This window comes from Phocoena phocoena, chromosome 1, assembly GCF_963924675.1.
Source record: "Phocoena phocoena chromosome 1, mPhoPho1.1, whole genome shotgun sequence".
Taxonomy (NCBI): Eukaryota; Metazoa; Chordata; class Mammalia; order Artiodactyla; family Phocoenidae; genus Phocoena; species Phocoena phocoena.
In genome coordinates, this window is record NC_089219.1 from 163,162,402 (window position 1) to 163,180,945 (window position 18,544).

General features: G+C 49.2%; 1 protein-coding gene across 1 annotated transcript in view; it reads right to left on the reverse strand.

Annotated features, from left to right (window-relative positions):
- Positions 1–18,544, reverse strand: part of COQ8A (coenzyme Q8A) — a 49,695-nt gene that overhangs the window by 15,867 nt on the left and 15,284 nt on the right. Inside the window, exons 2-4 of the mRNA XM_065877250.1 lie at positions 6,273–6,458; positions 3,364–3,771; positions 3,035–3,101 (exon numbers count right to left, since the gene is read on the reverse strand). Coding sequence (XP_065733322.1) covers positions 3,035–3,101; positions 3,364–3,771; positions 6,273–6,449 — 652 coding nt within the window. The 5' untranslated portion in view covers positions 6,450–6,458. The remainder of the gene's footprint in view (positions 1–3,034; positions 3,102–3,363; positions 3,772–6,272; positions 6,459–18,544) is intronic.

Below are 18,544 nucleotides of genomic sequence, written 5' to 3' on the forward strand. Positions count from 1 at the left end.
AAAGAATACACATACCAAAAAAATCATTAAAAGATCTGATTAATATGAGTAACAAACTAGACTAGACAGATAGACGAACTGCACCTGACAATGCCAGAATTCTTTTCAGATACACATGGAACATTTACCAATATATTCCCATTGGAGTCAATGGCAATTGACTATTGCCCTATTTCACAGAAAGGCAAACCAAGGCAAGACCCAAGGTCACAGGAAGCAGGGCCGGAATTATAACCCAAATCTTATGATGACCTAAAGTCCAGTTCTGACCCCAAATCCAATATCTAATGCTATCTTTCATTTCATTCTCCAACAAAATCTAATATCCAAAGATCACCATGCCCATAGCATCAGAGCCATAATGTCCCACGGCCAAGTTAGACCTAGAGTTCCTGCACCACCTCAGCATCAGAAGGAGCCACCCAAATGGAACGCCCCGCCTTCTGCCTCTATATAGCTGAATACCTGCTGCTGACCTTCCCAAATACAATCCTACCCCCCTGAGATCTAGAGCAATCCCTTTCTTTCATACCTGCAGTGTAACAACTTCCTAAAGTCTGTTAGTCTACACCTCAAAAACATCTCACCCTCATGAGAGGAAGAAAGGCCAGAAGTATTTTCTAGGAGAAGAAGGTAGAGCAGTGTTACTTCCAACTGTTTAGATAATGACCCACCAGTAAGCCATATACTTCACAATGCAATGAAGAACATACGTCGATAGTATATTTAGATCTCTGAAACAGAAATATTTTTGCAACATGTGCAGTTCTAAGCATCTATGATACTAATTCTGATCCTTTTCTATTCAATTCCATTCTATTTAGTTTGTTTTTTAAATGCTGGTCCTGACCCATTAAACTGATTTCACACTCACGAAAGGTGAAAACCTCTGGATAGGGTAGAAGGCCCAGAATTCACCTCTGGGGCCAGAACTTCACGTTCTTTCCAGACCTGGCTCCTCTTTGCTCCCATCCTGCCACCTCTAATCCTGAAACATGAGCTGCCAACTGCTCGGGCAACAACGTGTGCCGCTGAGAATCACAGCTGTGAGCAAATCTCCAGCACAGACTCTGAAGGGCGGCTCCAGGCATCAGGCAGCTGTCAGCAAGGGCTCAAGAGGCTCCTGATGGTGCAAAGCCCCTACAAAGACCAGGGTCTCTCCTCACCCCAACCCCAGCTCCCTCTGGCAGCCCACGTCCCCCACGCCTTGAGGGGAGCCCTGTACCCTGGTTTTAACGAAGTTGACTTTTTGTCCTACACACCTTCCTAGACAACCGCTTTCACTTCAGTCTGCTTTCCTTAACCCACCCCCCAAAAAGGCCTGACTCCTGCCTGCTTCACCAGGACTTCCATCAGATACTAACTGGCCATCACGACCTTCATCCTAACCACTTCTCCCAAACAGGTCCTCCACTACCCCACCCCGGCAAAGACTCACGAGACAGGCTTACGCCCGTTCTAAAATACATCAGTCACACTAAGCCTTACGGGGACAGAGCTCTGTGGTGAGCCCTGGTCTGCAATGAGGGGAGGAGGATTATAGGTTACAGAGAAAGACCAACTACAAAGTAAGAAGAGAACAGTTCCTGCCCTCAAACTAATGGGGGAGAGAACAGAATCTCCATCTAATACTTTAAGAATAATAAATGTCCCGACTAATAGCCACTGAGCAAAGCAGGGAAAGTGCCATGTCTTCTGGGCAATAAGGACCCCTGGAAGCCACCAGAGCAGCCCATTCTGGTAGTGGCACCCCAGGGAGTTACAATGTTCTACGAGGAACTGCTTAAAACGCTAACCCATTAAAGTGAAATGAAGCAACAATTTTGTGCCGGAACTCCGATGACAACTGTATGCTGGATTCCTGAAAAGCTAAGTGGCAGCAGTTGCCTCATTTTAAGATAACAATCACGCAAGAAAACCTCAGATTTGAGAAAATTCTATCCAATTAACCTAGTTTGCTCTGCACCTAAGGAAGACAGCCAGCCTTCCTTCAACGTGAGAACCCACACATCAGGCCAGCTTCCAGAGGGCCAGGCTAACAAGGAGCACAGATCCACCCCCGAACAAGGAGTAAGACAGGGTCTCCACAAGAGAAGAGGCAGCCGGGGAGAGCAGCGTGCCCGATGTGCGGTCTGTGGGAGGGGAGACGTACAAACCAGCAAAGCAAAAGGCAGGTAGGTAAAGGCTCAGACACGTGAGAGCGGGCTTTCATGACTCGTCAGCACCGGCATCAACAGGAACCAATCAATGAGACCACTGTTACACAGAGCCATGCAAATAAGCACCTGCCCCAGGTGGGTACGCGAATCAAGTTGCCAAGGCTGTTACTTTCGTTAACTGTATCGTCTGGAGAACCTACTGAGGATAAGCGGGCTTTAGAGAAGTCACTCCATCTTCAAGCAGAAGCATAGCAAAGGACGGCACTTTCAACAGGAACAGCCTGGTCAGATATGACAATACAATGTCATAAAAGCAGAGACAACTGCTGTAAACCTTCACTATAAAATGATCCTCCGACTTGGACAAAGAGAGCACAGCGGGGTACTGGACACAATGGCTATGCAAACCCCTAAAGAAAAGAACAAACTCACAACTCCTCAGCACACTGAAATGGAGGACAGCAGCTCGGGGCCACGGCACCTCGTTAGCATTCCACTGATGCCTGCGGGCCCGTGGGAATCCAGCAAACGGGTCCCCAAACGGCTGGGCAAAAACCACTGGGTCCAGGAGCCAAAGAGCCCCACTGTCCCACCTCCTCCCTGGAGGGGCCTCCAAAGGCCTGAGTGAAAAGCTGATGCTGCAGACGCTGCCCCCCGAGAAGCAGAGCCGCAGCCCACAGCGTGGAATCAGCCACGCATCGACCCCCAGGGGTGAGCTGAGGCAGACACTGAATCGCCCACCCATGGAAAAACATCCCGGCATGGCTAACACAGGAGCTACCACCCTCCCCGGGGCACCCCTGGGTCCCCAGCCTCCCCGCCGCACACAGGCCCCGCGGTGGCCCCTGCTCCACTCACCGGGACTGGCACCTCACCTCCAAAGTTGGCCAACCGCCCAATCCGCGTAACTGGCACCTTCCGCTCGCGAGCCCGCTCACTGAGCTAGAGGGCGAAAAGAAAGAGACCTCAGGGGATCAGTGAACAGGGACAGGACTGACCTTCAGGGGTTCACACCGCCCCCCGCACGCCCTCTCCACCCCCAAAGGGCAGCAGCTCCGCCCAGCAGCACACCCCTCCCAGAAGAGGCCTCCGTGCCTGACATTCCAGGCCACGGCACCCGAAGAATGTCCCCAAAGAGGGGGCCTGACGCTAGCAGCACCGTGGGAAGCCCCCAGCCCCACCCTGGAGGCCCCCCTGCACACACCATCTGCTTGTGGGGCTTGCTCTCCGGGCGAGCCTTGGCCTGCCGGGCCTTCTCAATGTCCTCAGCTGTCAGGCCCCCCACAGGGGACTGGTCCTGGTGGTAGAACCTTCGCTGCAGGCCCGTGGCAGAGAATGGGTCTCTGGGGTCCACAAAGAGCGGCCCGTTCACCCTGCCCATAGGGGAGGCGGCCTGGACCCGGAGCCCGCCTTCCCTAAAGGGTCCGCTGGCAACATAGGCAGGAGCTGGGCCCTGGCTGCGGGCGTGATCCCAGGGCGGAGGGGACTGATCGGGGGAGGAGGCCGCAGACAGCTCCTCGGAGGCGCCCTCAGCCCTCAGCCCTGAGGAGTGGAATTCTGCTTGCGGGTTGTCAGAGCTCTTGGTATAAGACTCTTCATGCTTCTCCTGACCCTGCAGGGAACAAACGGCAACGTGAGAGGAGCAAGAGGCTGGCCAGGAGCCCCTCCCTGTATGCATCCCCTTCTGGCCAGGACAGCACACCAGCGCGCCCCACCCTCTGACCCTCTGGAGGGCCCTACCATGTCACCACCGTGGCCCGTGGCCAGTGCCGGAGGCGAGCAGCAGCCCAGGAGCCGGGAGGCCCGGATTCCAGCCCTGCTCCTGCCAGGGCTCTGCCGTGTGGGCCCCGGCAAGCTGGCCGCCCGTGGTCCCTGAGCGCCTGCTGGGTGCCCGGCCCAGACCAGGGGAGTGACCACTCTCCCGGCAGCGAGCTCCTCACCTGTAAATCCGGGCTCAAGAGCAGCTACCAGGGCTTTGGGGAAGGGGAACCAGGGCAAAAGATGGGGAAAGCTTTGAGAAGTAAGAGCACAACCGGAGACCAGAGGAGGCGAGCGCAGCACACAGGTAGGGCCACCCTGCCTCTCCAGGCCAGCGCCTTGCGCGCCCCCCGAGGGGCTCTCCCCAGAGGGCTTGTCACATCCAGGACCTGGCCCGGCTCTTCCAGGAGCAGGGGGTACAGGACAGGAGAGGAGGGGGAGAGAACACCATGTTTTCCCTGCAACAGTCGCCGAGACCTGAGCTTCAGGCCCAGGCTCTTTCCACTTTTGAACCCCTCGCGACCTGGAGAGAGTTCCTGAGCCCTCTCTGCCACTTCCTCATCTGAAAAGAGGGTTCCCCCCCACAGTCACAGAGTTACATGCAGCACAGACAGGGCCAGGGGAACAGGGCCGAGAAGGCTATAATTAGAACAGCACTGACTCCTGAAGGGAGGTCGGGGACCTGGATTCCCTGATTCCACTGAAATGGACTCAGTGCATGGAGTGTGGCCTGTAGGTTCTGCAGAAACAGCAGTAGACCCCAAAGCCTTCTCACTCTCAGCTTTATAAGACACTGTGGGATCTAAGCAGATAAGACTTGCCCTCCAGAGGAAGGAAAGAGACAGGCTGTTACTTTCATTTCATAAGTGGCAAACAGAGGTCAAGAGAGCTAAAATAATCCGGTAAAGGCCCACCAGGCAGCCAACGGCAGAGCAGGTATCCCAAGCCAGGGCCTGCCCCGCAGGCCGCCCCGAGGCCGCCTGACAGCACCTTCCTCGGAGCAGAAATGAATTCTATTTGGAATCAAGGGGCACCTGTCAGATGGCCAGGGAAGCCCTGGAGTGAGGGAGTCTGGGACAGGGTCCGAGAGCCACGTAACTCCTGTAGCTCCCACACCGGCCGCGGGCTCACCACTCCTTCTGCCCCATTACTCCAGCGCTGGCCACCTGCCCTGCGTGACCATAAGCTGTTTATGTGGCAGCCAAGGGGCCTCAGTGTCTCAACGGGACCAGACTCAGTAAGTGTCTGCCGAATGAATAAGTGGACAAATCCCTTGAGGAGCCAGAGGGAGAGAGGTTTCTGGAGTACCTGCACCTCCGTCCCCTCACAGACAGGGGAGGAACCCACATCTGAGTGTGCAGGGAGAGAATGGGAGTGCACCGGAGACCATCGCCCTGCTCGGCGCCTCCTTCGCGGTGGGGGACCGCCACTCCCTCCTACCTCCGAGGGGCTGTCCCAGGGGATGGCCCTGCCGCTTCCAAGGACCGGGGCCAGGCCCGTCCGAGGGGAGCAGAGGGGTGAGCGGGGAGCCTGGGCTCCCTCTCACCCTTCAGGGAGGCCTGCCCACGTCTAGCACGCTCCTCTCCTGGGCGGCCCAAGGGTGCTGGGCAACCTCACTTCCCGGATGCTCCAAGGCAAACACCCAACAGGAAGGCGATGGCTCCTCACCAGCGAAGGCACCAAATGAGGCTGCCAGGGCACTGCCCAGCCTCAGCAGAGAGAGGGCGGGCGGGGAGTCTGAGACTGGGAAGAGGACACAGGATTCCGGTGCTGTCAATCAGTAATCACATCAAACTGCTCAGTCTCAGTTTCCCCATCTGAGAAAGGGGGAAGCATTTGGGTCTGCACCCCTCCCAGGACAGCTGTGAGGCTTGTAAGAGGTCACAGGTGTGAACACCTCTGCAAGCTGAAGCTATCTGTGTAGAGAGAGAGACACAGTACCTCCACTGGACCCTTAGAGCGCATGAGGGGAGAGATGGGAATCTTAACTCTGAGAATGACCAGAGGCCGGCGGGCTGGGATGTCCCACAGCCTGGAGGAGCGTGCGTGTCCTTGTCCAGAAGGTCAGAGCAGAAATGGGAGGAGTGCGGCAGCAGGGCACCCTTGCAGCACAGCTCCCAACATACACATGCCCAGGCGCACACACACACGCCCCCTCCCCGTGCCCTCAGACTGTCAGGAGCAGGGGTGGGGACCATGCCGGTGATGCCACGGTGGATGGCGCTCTGCTACAGCAGGCCGTGTTGACAACCACAGCTCCAGCACTCGTTTTTGCTTAAAACCCTCCCCTTGGATGGTGAAACGTCAAGGCCCCCTCCCACTGGCACCCCGCCCACTGCCAACTGGCCTCCTTACCTGCACCTGCCCCAAGACCATGCGGATCTGCTCTGCGGCCGTGGACTGCAGGGCCCTGGCCGCCATAATGAGCTCCCTGCTGAGGCCCAGGTGCTGCAGGTGGGTCTCCACGGCCGCCTGGGTCAGCTTGGCAAGGCCTTTGACCACCATGATGGTGTCCCCCAACATGGAAGCCATCCTTCAGGGCTGGAAGAGAGTGGGCCAAGTCAGGGTCGGGGCTCCACGCCTCACACAGCGTCACACTCACACGGGCCACCTCTACCCCAAACTATGGCTGTTTGGTTTTTCCAATGACCTCCCCTTCTGATCCAGGTTGACTGAGAGAAAAGAGAGGAAGGGCCCAGAGTTCAAGGTAAACTGAGTGACTCCCCACACGGCAGGGCGCCGAGCAGGAAGAGAGAGTCCGTGGAGTCAGGGCTGTGCGCCTGGACCATGTTTCCTCACCTGGGCCTCACAGCCACCTCGTGGCACAGACAAGTGAAGGGATTTGCCCAAAGTCTCTCAGCCACCAAGTGGCAGAACCAGGACTTGAATCTGGGTGTCCTGATTTAGTCCAGAGCTCTTCCCTCTGGACCAAAACCGTAGGTTGGGGAAGGAATGAAACAGGAGGGAAGGGAGCAAGGCACAACCTCTGAAAGAATGACATAGCCCAAGGACATGACATAAACTGATTAGAACCAAATGGGTCCAAGATGGCGGAGGAGTCAACTTCCACTAGACCTTGAGCCTCAGTATACGCTCACTGTAACGCATCAGCAAGCTAAATGACACACCCACAGGCGCCACGACAGTTCCAAGACCAACCATAAGGATCAAAAAGTGGGCCGTGGCCCAATTCCTGGAAATCCCCGCCCCTTCCTGAAATAGCTGGAATAACCCTCCCACTCATTAGCCTATGAAATTACCCACCCCTATAAAAACCAACAACCCCATACCCTGGTGCCTTTCTCACCTTCCGAGATGGCCCACACTCTGTCTGTGGAGTGTGTTTCTCTCTAAATAAATCCACTCTCTCTCACTGAATTCTTCCTGCGATGAGACATCAAGAACCTGAGCTTCAGAGCCTGAACCAAGATGACAGAGTAGAAGGACGTGCTCTCACTCCCTCCTGTGAGAACACCAAAATCACAACTAGCTGCTGGACAATCATCGGCAGGAAGATACGGGAACTCGCCAAAAAAGATACCCCACATCCAAAGACAGAGGAGAAGCCACAGTGAGACGGTAGGAGGGGCGCAATCACAATAAAATCAAATCCCATAACTGCTGGGTGGGTGACTCACAGACTGGAGAACACTTATACCACAGAAGTCCACCCACTGGAGTGAAGGGTCTGAGCCCCACGTCAGGCTTCCCAACGTGGGTGTGTGGCAACGGGAGGGAGAATTCCTAGAGAACCAGACTTTGAAGCCTAGTGGGATTTGATGCAGGACTGGGGGAAACAAAGTCTCCACTCTTGGAGGGCACACACAAACTGATGTGCGCATAGGGACCCAGGGGAAGGAGCAGTGACCCCAGGGGAGACTGAACCAGGCCTACCTGCTAGTGTTGGAAGGTCTCCTGCAGAGGCAGGGGGTGGCTGTGGCTCACCGTGGGGACAAGAACACTGGCAGCAGAAGTTCTGGAAAGTACTCCTTGGCGTGAGCCCTCCCAGAGTCTGCCATTAGCCCCACCAAAGAGCCCAGGTAGGCTCCAGTGTTGGGTTGAGTGTTCGGTTGCCTCACACCAAACAACCAACAGGGAGGGAACCTAGCCCCACTCACCAGCAGTCAAGCAGATTAAAGTTTTACTGAGCTCTGCCCAGCAGAGCAACATGCAGCTCTACCCACCTCCAGTCCCTCCCATCAGGAAGCCTGCACAAGCCTCTTAGATAACCTCACCCACCAGAGGGCAGACAGCAGAATCAAGAAGAACTACAATCCTGCAGCCTGTGGAACAAAAACCACATTCACAGAAAGATAGACAAGATGCAAAGGCAGAGGGCTATGTACCAGTGAAGGAACAAGAAAAAACCCCAGAAAAACAACTAAATGAAGTAGAGATAGGCAACCTTCCAGGAAAAGAATTCAGAATAATGATAGTGAAGATGATACAGGACCTCGGAAAAAGAATGGAGGCAAAGATCAAGAAGATGCAAGAAATGTTTAACAAAGACCTTGAAGAATTAAAGAACAAACAAAGAGACATGAACAATACAATAACTGAAATGAAAACTACACTAGAAGGAATCAATAGCAGAATAACTGAGGCAGAAGAACGGATAAGTGACTTGGAAGACAGAATGGCGGAATTCACTGCTGCAGAACAGAATAGAGAAAAAAGAATGAAAAGAAATGAGGACAGCCTAAGAGACCTCTGGGACAACATTAAATGCAACAACATTCGCATTATACGCATCCCAGAAGGAGAAGAGAGAGAGAAAGGACCAGAGAAAAGATTTCAAGAGATTATAGTCAAAAACTTCCCTAACATGGGAAAGGAAATGGCCACCCAAGTCCAGGAAGCACAGCGACTCCCATACAGGATAAACCCAAGGAGAAACACACCAAGACACATAGTAATCAAATTGGCAAAAAATTAAAGACAAAGAAAAATTATTGAAAGCAGCAAGGGAAAAACGACAAATAACTTACAAGGGAACTCCCATAACGTTAACAGCTGATTTCTCTGCAGAAAGTCTACAAGCCAGAAGGGAGTGGCATGATATACTTAAAGTGATGAAAGGGAAGAACCTACAACCAAGATTACTCTACCACGCAAGGATCTCATTCAGATTCGATGGAGAAATCAAAAGCTTTACAGACAAGCAAAAGCTAAGAGAATTCAGCACCACCAAACCGGCTCTACAACAAATGCTAAAGGAACCTCTCTAAGTGGGAAACACAAGAGAAGAAAAGGACCTACAAAAACAAACCCAAAACAATTAAGAAAATGGTCACAGGAACATACATATTGATAATTACCTTAAACGTGAATGGATTAAATACTCCAAACAAAAGACACAGGCTTGCTGAATGGATATAAAAACAAGACCCATATATATGCTGTCTACAAGACACCCACTTCAGACCTAGGGACACATACAGACTGAAAGTGAGGGGATGGAAAAAGATATTCCATGCAAATGGAAATCAAAAGAAAGCTGGAGTAGCAATACTCATATCAGGTAAAATAGACTTTAAAATAAAGAATGTTATGAGAGACAAGGAAGAACACTACATAATGATCAAGGGATCAATCCAAGAAGAAGATATAACAATTATAAATACATATGCACCCAACATAGGAGATCTCAATACATAAGGCAACTGCTAACAGCTATAAAAAAGGAAATTGACAGTAACACAATAATAGTGGGGGACTTTAACACCTCACTTACACCAATGGACAGATCATCCAAAATGAAAATAAATAAGGAAACAGAAGCTTTAAATGACACAATAAACCAGATAGATTTAATTGATATTTATAGGACTTTCCATCCAGAAACAGATTACACTTTCTTCTCAAGTGCACATGGAACATGCTCCAGGATAGATCACATCCTGCGTCACAAATGAAGCCTCAGTAAATTTAAGAAAATTAAAATCATATCAAGCATCTTTTCTGACCACAATGCTATGAGATTAGAAATGAATTACAGGGGGGAAAACATAAAAAACACAAACACATGGAGGCTAAACACTACATTACTAAATAACCAAGAGATCACTGAAGAAATCAAAGAGGAAATCAAAAAATACCTAGAGACAAATGACAATGAAAACACAACAATCCAAAACGTATGGGATGCAGCAAAAGCAGTTCTAAGAGTGAAGTTTATAGCTATACAAGCCTAGCTCAAGAAACATGCAAAATCTCAAATAAATAATCTAACCTTACACCTAAGGGAACTAGAGGAAGAACAAACAAAACCCAAAGTTAGCAGAAGGAAAGAAATCATAACGATCACAGCAGAAATAAATGAAATAGAAACAAAGAAAACAATAGCAAAGATCAATAAAACTAAAAGCTGGTTCTTTGAGAAGATAAACAAAATTGATAAGCCATTAGCCAGACTCATCAAGAAAAAGAGGGAGAGGACTCAAATCAATAAAATTAGAAATGAAAAAGGAGAAGTTACAACAGACACCGCAGAAATACAAAGCAGCCTAAGAGACTACTACAGGCAACTCTATGCCAATAAAATGGACAATCTGGAAAAAATGGACAAATTCTTAGAAAGGTATAACCTTCCAAGACTGAACCAGGAAGAAATAGAAAATATGAACAGACCAATCACAAGTAGTGAAATTGAAACTGTGATTAAAAATCTTCCAAAAAAAAAAGTCCAGGACCAGATGGCTTCACAGGTGAATTCTATCAAACATTTAGAGAAGAGCTAACACCTATCCTTCTCAAACTCCTCCAAAAAATTGTGGAGGAAGGAACACTCTCAAACTCATTCTATGAGGCCACCATCACCCTGATACCGAAACCAGACAAAGATACTACAATAAAAGAAAATTACAGACCAATATCACTGATGAATATAGATGCAAAAATCCTCAACAAATACTATCAAACAGAATCCAACAGCACATTAAAAGGATCATACACCATGATCAAGTGGGATTTATCCCAGGGATGCAAGGATTCTTCAATATACGCAGATCAATTAATGTGATACACCATATTAACACATTGAAGAATAAAAATCATATGATCATCTCAATAGATGCAGAAAAAGCTTTTGACAAAATTCAACACCCATTTATGACAAAAACTCTCCAGAAAGTGGGCACAGAGGGAACCTACCTCAACATGATAAAGACCATATATGACAAACCCACAGCAAACATCATTCTCAATGGTGAAAAACTGAAAGCATTTCCTCTAAGATCAGGAACAAGACAAGGATGTCCACTCTCACCGCTATTATTCAACATAGTTTTGGAAGTCCTAACCTTGGCAATCAGAGAAAAAAAAGAAACAAAAGGAATACAAATCGGAAAAGAAGAAGTAAAACTGTCACTGTTTGCAGATGACATGATACTATACGTGGAGAATCCTAAAGATGCCACCAGAAAACTACTAGAGCTAGTCAATGGATTTGGTAAAGTTGCAGGATACAAAATTAATGCACAGAAATCTCTTGCATTCCTATACACTAATGATGAAAAATCTGAAAGAGAAATTAAGGAAACACTCCCATTTATCACTGCAACAGAAAGAATAAAATACCTAGGAATAAACCTACCTAGGGAAACAAAAGGCCTGTATCAGAAAACTATAAGACACTGATGAAAGAAATTAAAGATGATACCAACAGATGGAGAGATATACCATGTTCTTGGACTGGAAGAATCAATATTGTGAAAATGACTATACTACCAAAAGCAATCTACAGATTCAATCCAATCCCTATCAAATTACCAATGGCATTTTTTACAGAACTAGAACAAAACATCTTAAAATTTGTATGGAGACACAAAAGACCCCGAATAGCCAAAGCAGTCTTGAGGGAAAAAAATGGAGCTGGAGGAATCAGACTCCCTGACTTCAGACTATACTACAAAGCTACAGTGATCAAGACAATATGGTACTGGCACAAAAACAGAAACACAGATCAATGGAACAAGATAGAAAGCCCAGAGGTAAACCCACGCACCTATGGTCAACTAATCTATGACAAAGGAGGCAAGGATATACAATGGAGAAAAGACAGTCTCTTCAATAAGTGGTGCTGGGAAAACTGGACAGCTACATGTAAAAGAATGAAATTAGAACACTCCCTAACATCATACACAAAAATTAACCCAAAATGGATTATAGAGCTAAATGTAAGACCAGACACTATAAAACTCTTAGAGGAAAACATAGGAAGAACACTCTTTGACATAAATCACAGCAAGATCTTTTTTGATCCACCTCCTAGAGTAATGGAAATAAAAGCAAAAATAAACAAATGGGACCTAATGAAACTTAAAAGCTTTTGCACACCAAAGGAAACCATAAACAAGATGAAAAGACAACCCTCAGAATGGGAGAAAATATTTGCAAACGAATCAACAAAGGATTAATCTCCAAAATATATAAACAGCTCATGCAGCTCAATATTAAAAAAACAAACAACCCAATCCAAAAATGGGCAGAAGACCCAAATAGACATTTCTCTAAAGAAGACATACAGATGGCCAAGAAGCACATGAAAAGCTGCTCAACATCACTAATTATTAGAGAAATGCAAATCACAACTATAATGAGGTATCACTTCACACCAGTTAGAATGGGTTTCATCCGAAAATCTACAAACAACAAATGCTGGAGAGGGTGTGGAGAAAAGGGAACCCTCTTGCACTGTTGGTGCTTATGTAAATTGATACAGCCACTATGGAGAATAGTATGGAGTTTCCTTAAAAAACTAAAAATAGAACTACCATATGATCTAGCAATCCCACTACTGGGTATATACCCAGAGAAAACCATAATTCAAAAAGACAGATGCATCCCAATGTTCAGTGCAGCACTATTTACAATAGCCAGGTCATGGAAGCAACCTAAATGCCCATCGACAGACGAACGGATAAAGAAGTTGTGGTACATATATACAATGGAATATTACTCAGCCATAAAAAGGAATGAAATTGGGTCATTTGTAGGGACGTGGATGGACCCAGAGACTGTCATACAGAGTGAAGTAAGTCAGAAAGAGAAAAACAAATATCATATATTAACGCATGTATGTGGAACCTAGAAAAATGGTACAGATGCACCGGTTTGCAGGCAGAAATTGAGACACAGATGTAGAGAACAAACGTATGGACACCAAGGGGGGAAAGCGGCGGGGGGGGGTGGGGGGCGTGATGAATTGGGCGATTGGGATTGATATGTATACGCTGATGTGCATAAAATCGATGACTAATAAGAAGCTGCTGTATAAAAAATTAAAAAATAAAAAGATTTCCCCCTGAAAACCAACAGGGAGATCGTCCAGTATATAAAAGGATTTAAAGGTAAAAAATAAAATAGGTAAACAACGACAACAACAATAACAAAAAAAAAGAACCTGAGCTTCATTAAGTCCTGAAACCAGGTGTGTGATCTCAGTTGGAAGACTGTGGGTTTTGGCCGGGTTCGAGTCCCGGCTGCATGGGTTCAAGTCCCAATCAGGGTTTTGACCGGGTTTGAGTCCTGGCCACATGGGTTCAAGTCCCAGTCTGAGGTGCATGGTTTCAGGAACACCTGCTCCGGCAGCAGTTCCCTGCAGGGACCCAGGGGCCCCAAGCCCAACTCCTCAGGGGCTGCCTGTCCCTGCCCAGCCACTCTTGTTCTGCCCAATGAAGCCTCTGACAGACACCCACCAAGGGACAACCAGAGCCCCTGCCCGCCCTCAGACTCAACTCTTCCCCAAGCCAGTGTTTTCAAACTGCAGTCCAGACCACAGAGCAATGCACTTGGAAAATCCTAACCAGCATTAAAAACAACACCAACATGATGTCGGACAGGGAAGCATCAGGGCACACTGCGGGCAGGACTGGGGCTGAAACCTGGTTCCCCTCCGCGTGCGCATGCGCTCTCTTCTTTCTCCTGGGTCACAGCATAAAACGTGTTTATGTCAGGGTCAAAGAAGTGGAAAGCCAGAGTACACAGGGTACTGCACAGGGTTGGGGTGTGTCTCCCAAGCATTTCTCAAGACCTACCTGGAGCTGTGTGCTGGGAGGGATAAGATAAGGTGAAATAAGGTGGCTGAATAAAAAACAAAAAGGACAGGAGCAGGAGAACCCAGAGTGGGGAGGGAGCAGTCTGGCCAGTGGGCAGGGAGGAGCTGGGATCTGCCAGGAGTCTCAGAGATAAGATAAGCAGGTGTGGAAGGCACAGCAGGCAGGAGACCTGCAGGAACAAACCTGTGCACAAACGCACGGAGGCTGACTTGAGAAGGGCCCGAATTAACAGACAGGAAGGTCAGGCGAGAGCACTGACAAGGATCTGAACCAGAACTCTCATGCCTTCCAAAAACCTCAGGCTCGCTCCCACCTGCCCTTCATGGGGAGCCAGCCCCAGTCAGTCCAAAGGCTCCTGCCCAGATCCGCTCTGCTCCTGAGCATGAGACACAGCTACTTTTATTTAAAAGGAGAGCTGTAGTGATAGCCAGAGAAACCCAGGAATGCACAGGAGCCTAGAAGTTAAGATGACCCACCGTAACCTGCCCTCAGAGAACCCTTCACCTTCGTAGGAAAGCAGCGCCCAGGCACTGGGCTTCATCTTCTTTTAATCTTTATAAACAACCTAAATGACATGGATGTTATTGCCCCCATTTCACAAAGGAGAAAACCAAAGTCAGAGAGGTTAACTAACTGGCTGAGGTCATTCAGCTCCTGAACGGTGGCCCTGGGGTCTGATACCTGCCCTCCGCTGCTCTGTGCCCACCACGCCACACTGCTCCCCCAAATGCTCGGTCCACCAGCTCCAAGGCACCCCCATAGGGACAGGGTACTGATTAGACACAAGTGGACCTCCTGTACCCTAATCAAAGCCAAGGAGGTTTCTGGAAGGTGACCAAACCGTTGAAGGAGACAGGAGAGAGAAGGGGGAGCTAGCCCTGCCCATCACGTGGTGCTATTTCACACCCTGGGCTCCACTCTGGGCTTCTGCACCTTATGGCAGTAAACAAGTGTGAGCCCCATAGACCAAATGTCTAGGACTGGGAAAACAGCATGTAATCAGAGCTCAAATGCAGCTGGTGCCAGCTCTCAACAGCTCCCCTGCCCCCTGGCCCTGGACACACACAGACACATTTCACTCTTGAGGAAAGAGGTTTTTGAAAGAGACACCAGGGACATGCAATGGCAGAGGCCAGGGCCCCAGCCCCATCTGTTCAAAAAGACCCCTGCTGGTGGACCATCCACCATACCCCACTGCCCCAGGGGTCCCCAGAAACAGGCTTTCCCCTTGCTCACCTCTAAATCCAATCCAGATAACCAAGGCAACAGTCTCCCATAAGCCACAAACCTGGATAATTTCAAAACCTCACCTTGTCTGGTAACTGATATAAGACCTATTTGACTCAGACTTTGTTTTCAGGCTTAAAACTAATTCTGCCTAAACTGCTCACCCAAGTTATCATACCCACAAACTAAAGTTTCACTAGAGCAAAGCTGATAAGCGATTTTTTTGGCCAGTTTCCCCTGCCCTAGCTCTGCAGTTCATTGTGAAATACCCATTTCTGGTCCTGCACTCTGCAGTTGCAGCTCTGGAACCCACCAGAGTCCAGTCCTAACTTTTCTGGTCTCTAAGTATGTCAACTCTGAGCATAGTTCTGTGATGGGCCAGGATTATACCTACTTTATGACGATGATTTTTTTAAAATTCAAAAGAGGAAACAATGTTAAATAAACTGACCAAGTTTTTAATTAAATTCCTGCATTTGAGACATATGAGTAATAATGGTCTCCTGCAGTATTTTCCTAACTGTATTTTCCTCTTTTTTTTTTTTTTTTTTGCGATACGCGGGCCTCTCACTGTTGTGGCCTCTCCCGCTGCGGAGCACAGGCTCCAGACGCACAGGCTCAGCGGCCATGGCTCACGGGCCCAGCCGCTCCGCGGCATGTGGGATCTTCCCGGACCAGGGCACGAACCCGTGTCCCCTGCATCGGCAGGCGGACTCTCAACCACTGCACCACCAGGGAAGCCCTTCCTAACTCTTTTAGTTCACATATCCCACTTTCAAAGTGGAAAATAAATAAATAAATAATACGTCATCTTTAAAAAGTACATATTAAAAATTAATTAGTTATGCCTTTCTTCCTGCCTGAACGGTTGTGTCCTCATACCGGAGAACTTTCCATGGGTTCCCGTCTCAGCCGGGACAGCGAGTGCCGTCATGGAGGAGAACTAGAGCCAGCTCCCTGGGAAGGCAGGCTCCATCCACATGGAAATGACATCACGGAAAGCTACCATCCCGCTACTATGGGGCAGTCCCTCCCCTTCTCACATTAACAGATGCTGCTCATAAACAGTCTGTCGTTGTGAGCAGATTCACAGGTGGATGCACATTTCTAAACCGCAGCCCGTGCCAGCCGCCTTAAGGATTATTTACCTAATGTTCAAGGGACGCTGTCCCCAAACCTCCCCACATGCTGCTCTGCTGGGTACAAAGTGACCTTAGTCAATACCAGCTATTTTTTTGCAAAGGAGTGCCTACCCTCAAGGAGCAGGGGTGGGAAGGCGAACAAATGCCAGAGGAAATACCTTTCCAGAACTTTGTTCACCTCCTGGTTTTCAAAAACTGGCTCTCATAAACCCTACTTCTAACGCACCAGAATCCCAACGTGACTCAGAATTCAGCTGTCCTGAACGGTGGGGCAAACCCCGCAAAAGGAATGCACGAGCGCCAGGCACTCAGCTACACCAGCACGCATTTTCATCAGGACCTTAAGTAAATGAAAATCAAAAATGTGTTTTGGGGGCTTTTGATTTTCAAAAGCCCCCAAGATACATTAATCACAAGTTTAAAATCTTATCCTCACCACGATTTCATCTACAAGTATTAGAGTCCTCGCCCACCCCGCTTCACCCTGCTGGTCCTTGAATGGGTTTTCGGGATCTCACGGAGGAGCAATACAGGGATGGAGGGTGCAGTCAGGCTCTTCACCCACTCGCCCTAGAACGCCTGGGCGCCGCCCGGTCTCCTCTGAGCGAGGACCAGTGAATACAGCGGTGAGGGTGGAGGACGGGCACTCACATTTGGGAGTGCCCACTAGGTACCAGCACCAAAATAGTCATTTGGTCAATTCTTTGAACACCCGTTCACTGATGTCTCCCCCCAGCGCTCTGGGTTAGTCTGTGCAGGTTCTGGGATAAACCTGCCCTTGGCCCCGGGGTGCTCACAGCTGCAGGAGCATGCAGGCACATCTATAACGGGCACAGACACCCCGGAGACGGCCAGAGGCCCACTGAGGCCGACACACGAGGACCAGGTGCACAGGAGGCAGCTGAGCAGCGGCAAAGCCTGGGAGCCTGGACGGCTCAGCCACTGACACTACGTGTGCTGCTCGCCTCTTCACCCTCCATAGCAAGAGGGGGCTTCAGCTGGCTCACCAGGCCCTTTTTCCAGCCCTAACATGCTAAAGTGCTATAAAGGAAGTGCACAAAGTTGTTGTCTAGAGAGACAAAGAACTGGAATAAATACAGCTCACCACTCCCCAGGACAGAGACTGAGAAAGAAGCACAGCCAGTGTCCCCTGACATGAGTCCTCAAGCTCCAAGAGGAAATTTTCCTGCTGAACCCTCACTCTCTGACCTTCCCAAAGAGACTTCTGAGATACCATTTCATTCATGTTGAAAAACAGACTCAGAGACTCCATTAGCTGGAAATTATCTGGGGTATGAGGACCTTCAAATCTAGTCTCCAAAACTAAAAAAAAAAACAAAACAAAAACAAACAAACAAAAAAAACCACCAAGTGATGCCTACCTGGCCAGATGCAATAAGATGTATCAGCAGCAATGAGTTGTGTTCTTTTTAAAAATATATGGAAATTCCCTGGTGGTCCAGTGGTTAGGACTTAGCACTTTCACTGCAGTGGCCCAGGTTCAGTGGCCCCATCTTAGTCGGGGAACTAAGATCCTGCAAGCCGTGTGGCACGGCCAAAAATAAATACGTACACACATACATACATAAGACAGGCAATCTTGACAAGCATTAAACAAATGAAGGCATCATAAACCTTTCCACCAGGACCCACATGGGGGAACTTTATTTGGGGGGAGGGTTCCCATATGCACCCCCAAGCCCCCCCCCTTCACAGCCAGAACTCACCATCTGTCACTTGTCTCTTCTCATGAGGTGACAATAAGCCAGGGACAGTGCATGAACTTACTGAGCCACTGTTCAACCCCCTTCGTAAGTATAAAGTGTGACAAGGCAGACCAGCTCCCATCCAAGCAAAGCCAGAGTGTCTATACCTCTAAAAGCCAGCACGCCCTCCTCTTGTCTCTTCCCATACTGAGCAGCCCCGGAAGCCATGGGATGACTGGTGTAAGGACCCAAAAGCAAGCTGCACAGCACGCCCTTTGTCTTGGGGAGCGTGTGTGAAGCTCACTAAAGCCTTCTCCCGAGCAGGCTTTGTCCCGCAGCTGTGCACCACCCAATGGCCCACAGGCATCAAGCTCGGCATGTCCAGAACTGACCTCACCCCCCTTACCCCGCCCACCCCATGCTCCCCGTCCTGAGCACTGCGACCACCCCCTTCTCTCCAACCCTTCCCACTTCCCCTACCCCCCCAGGGTGCT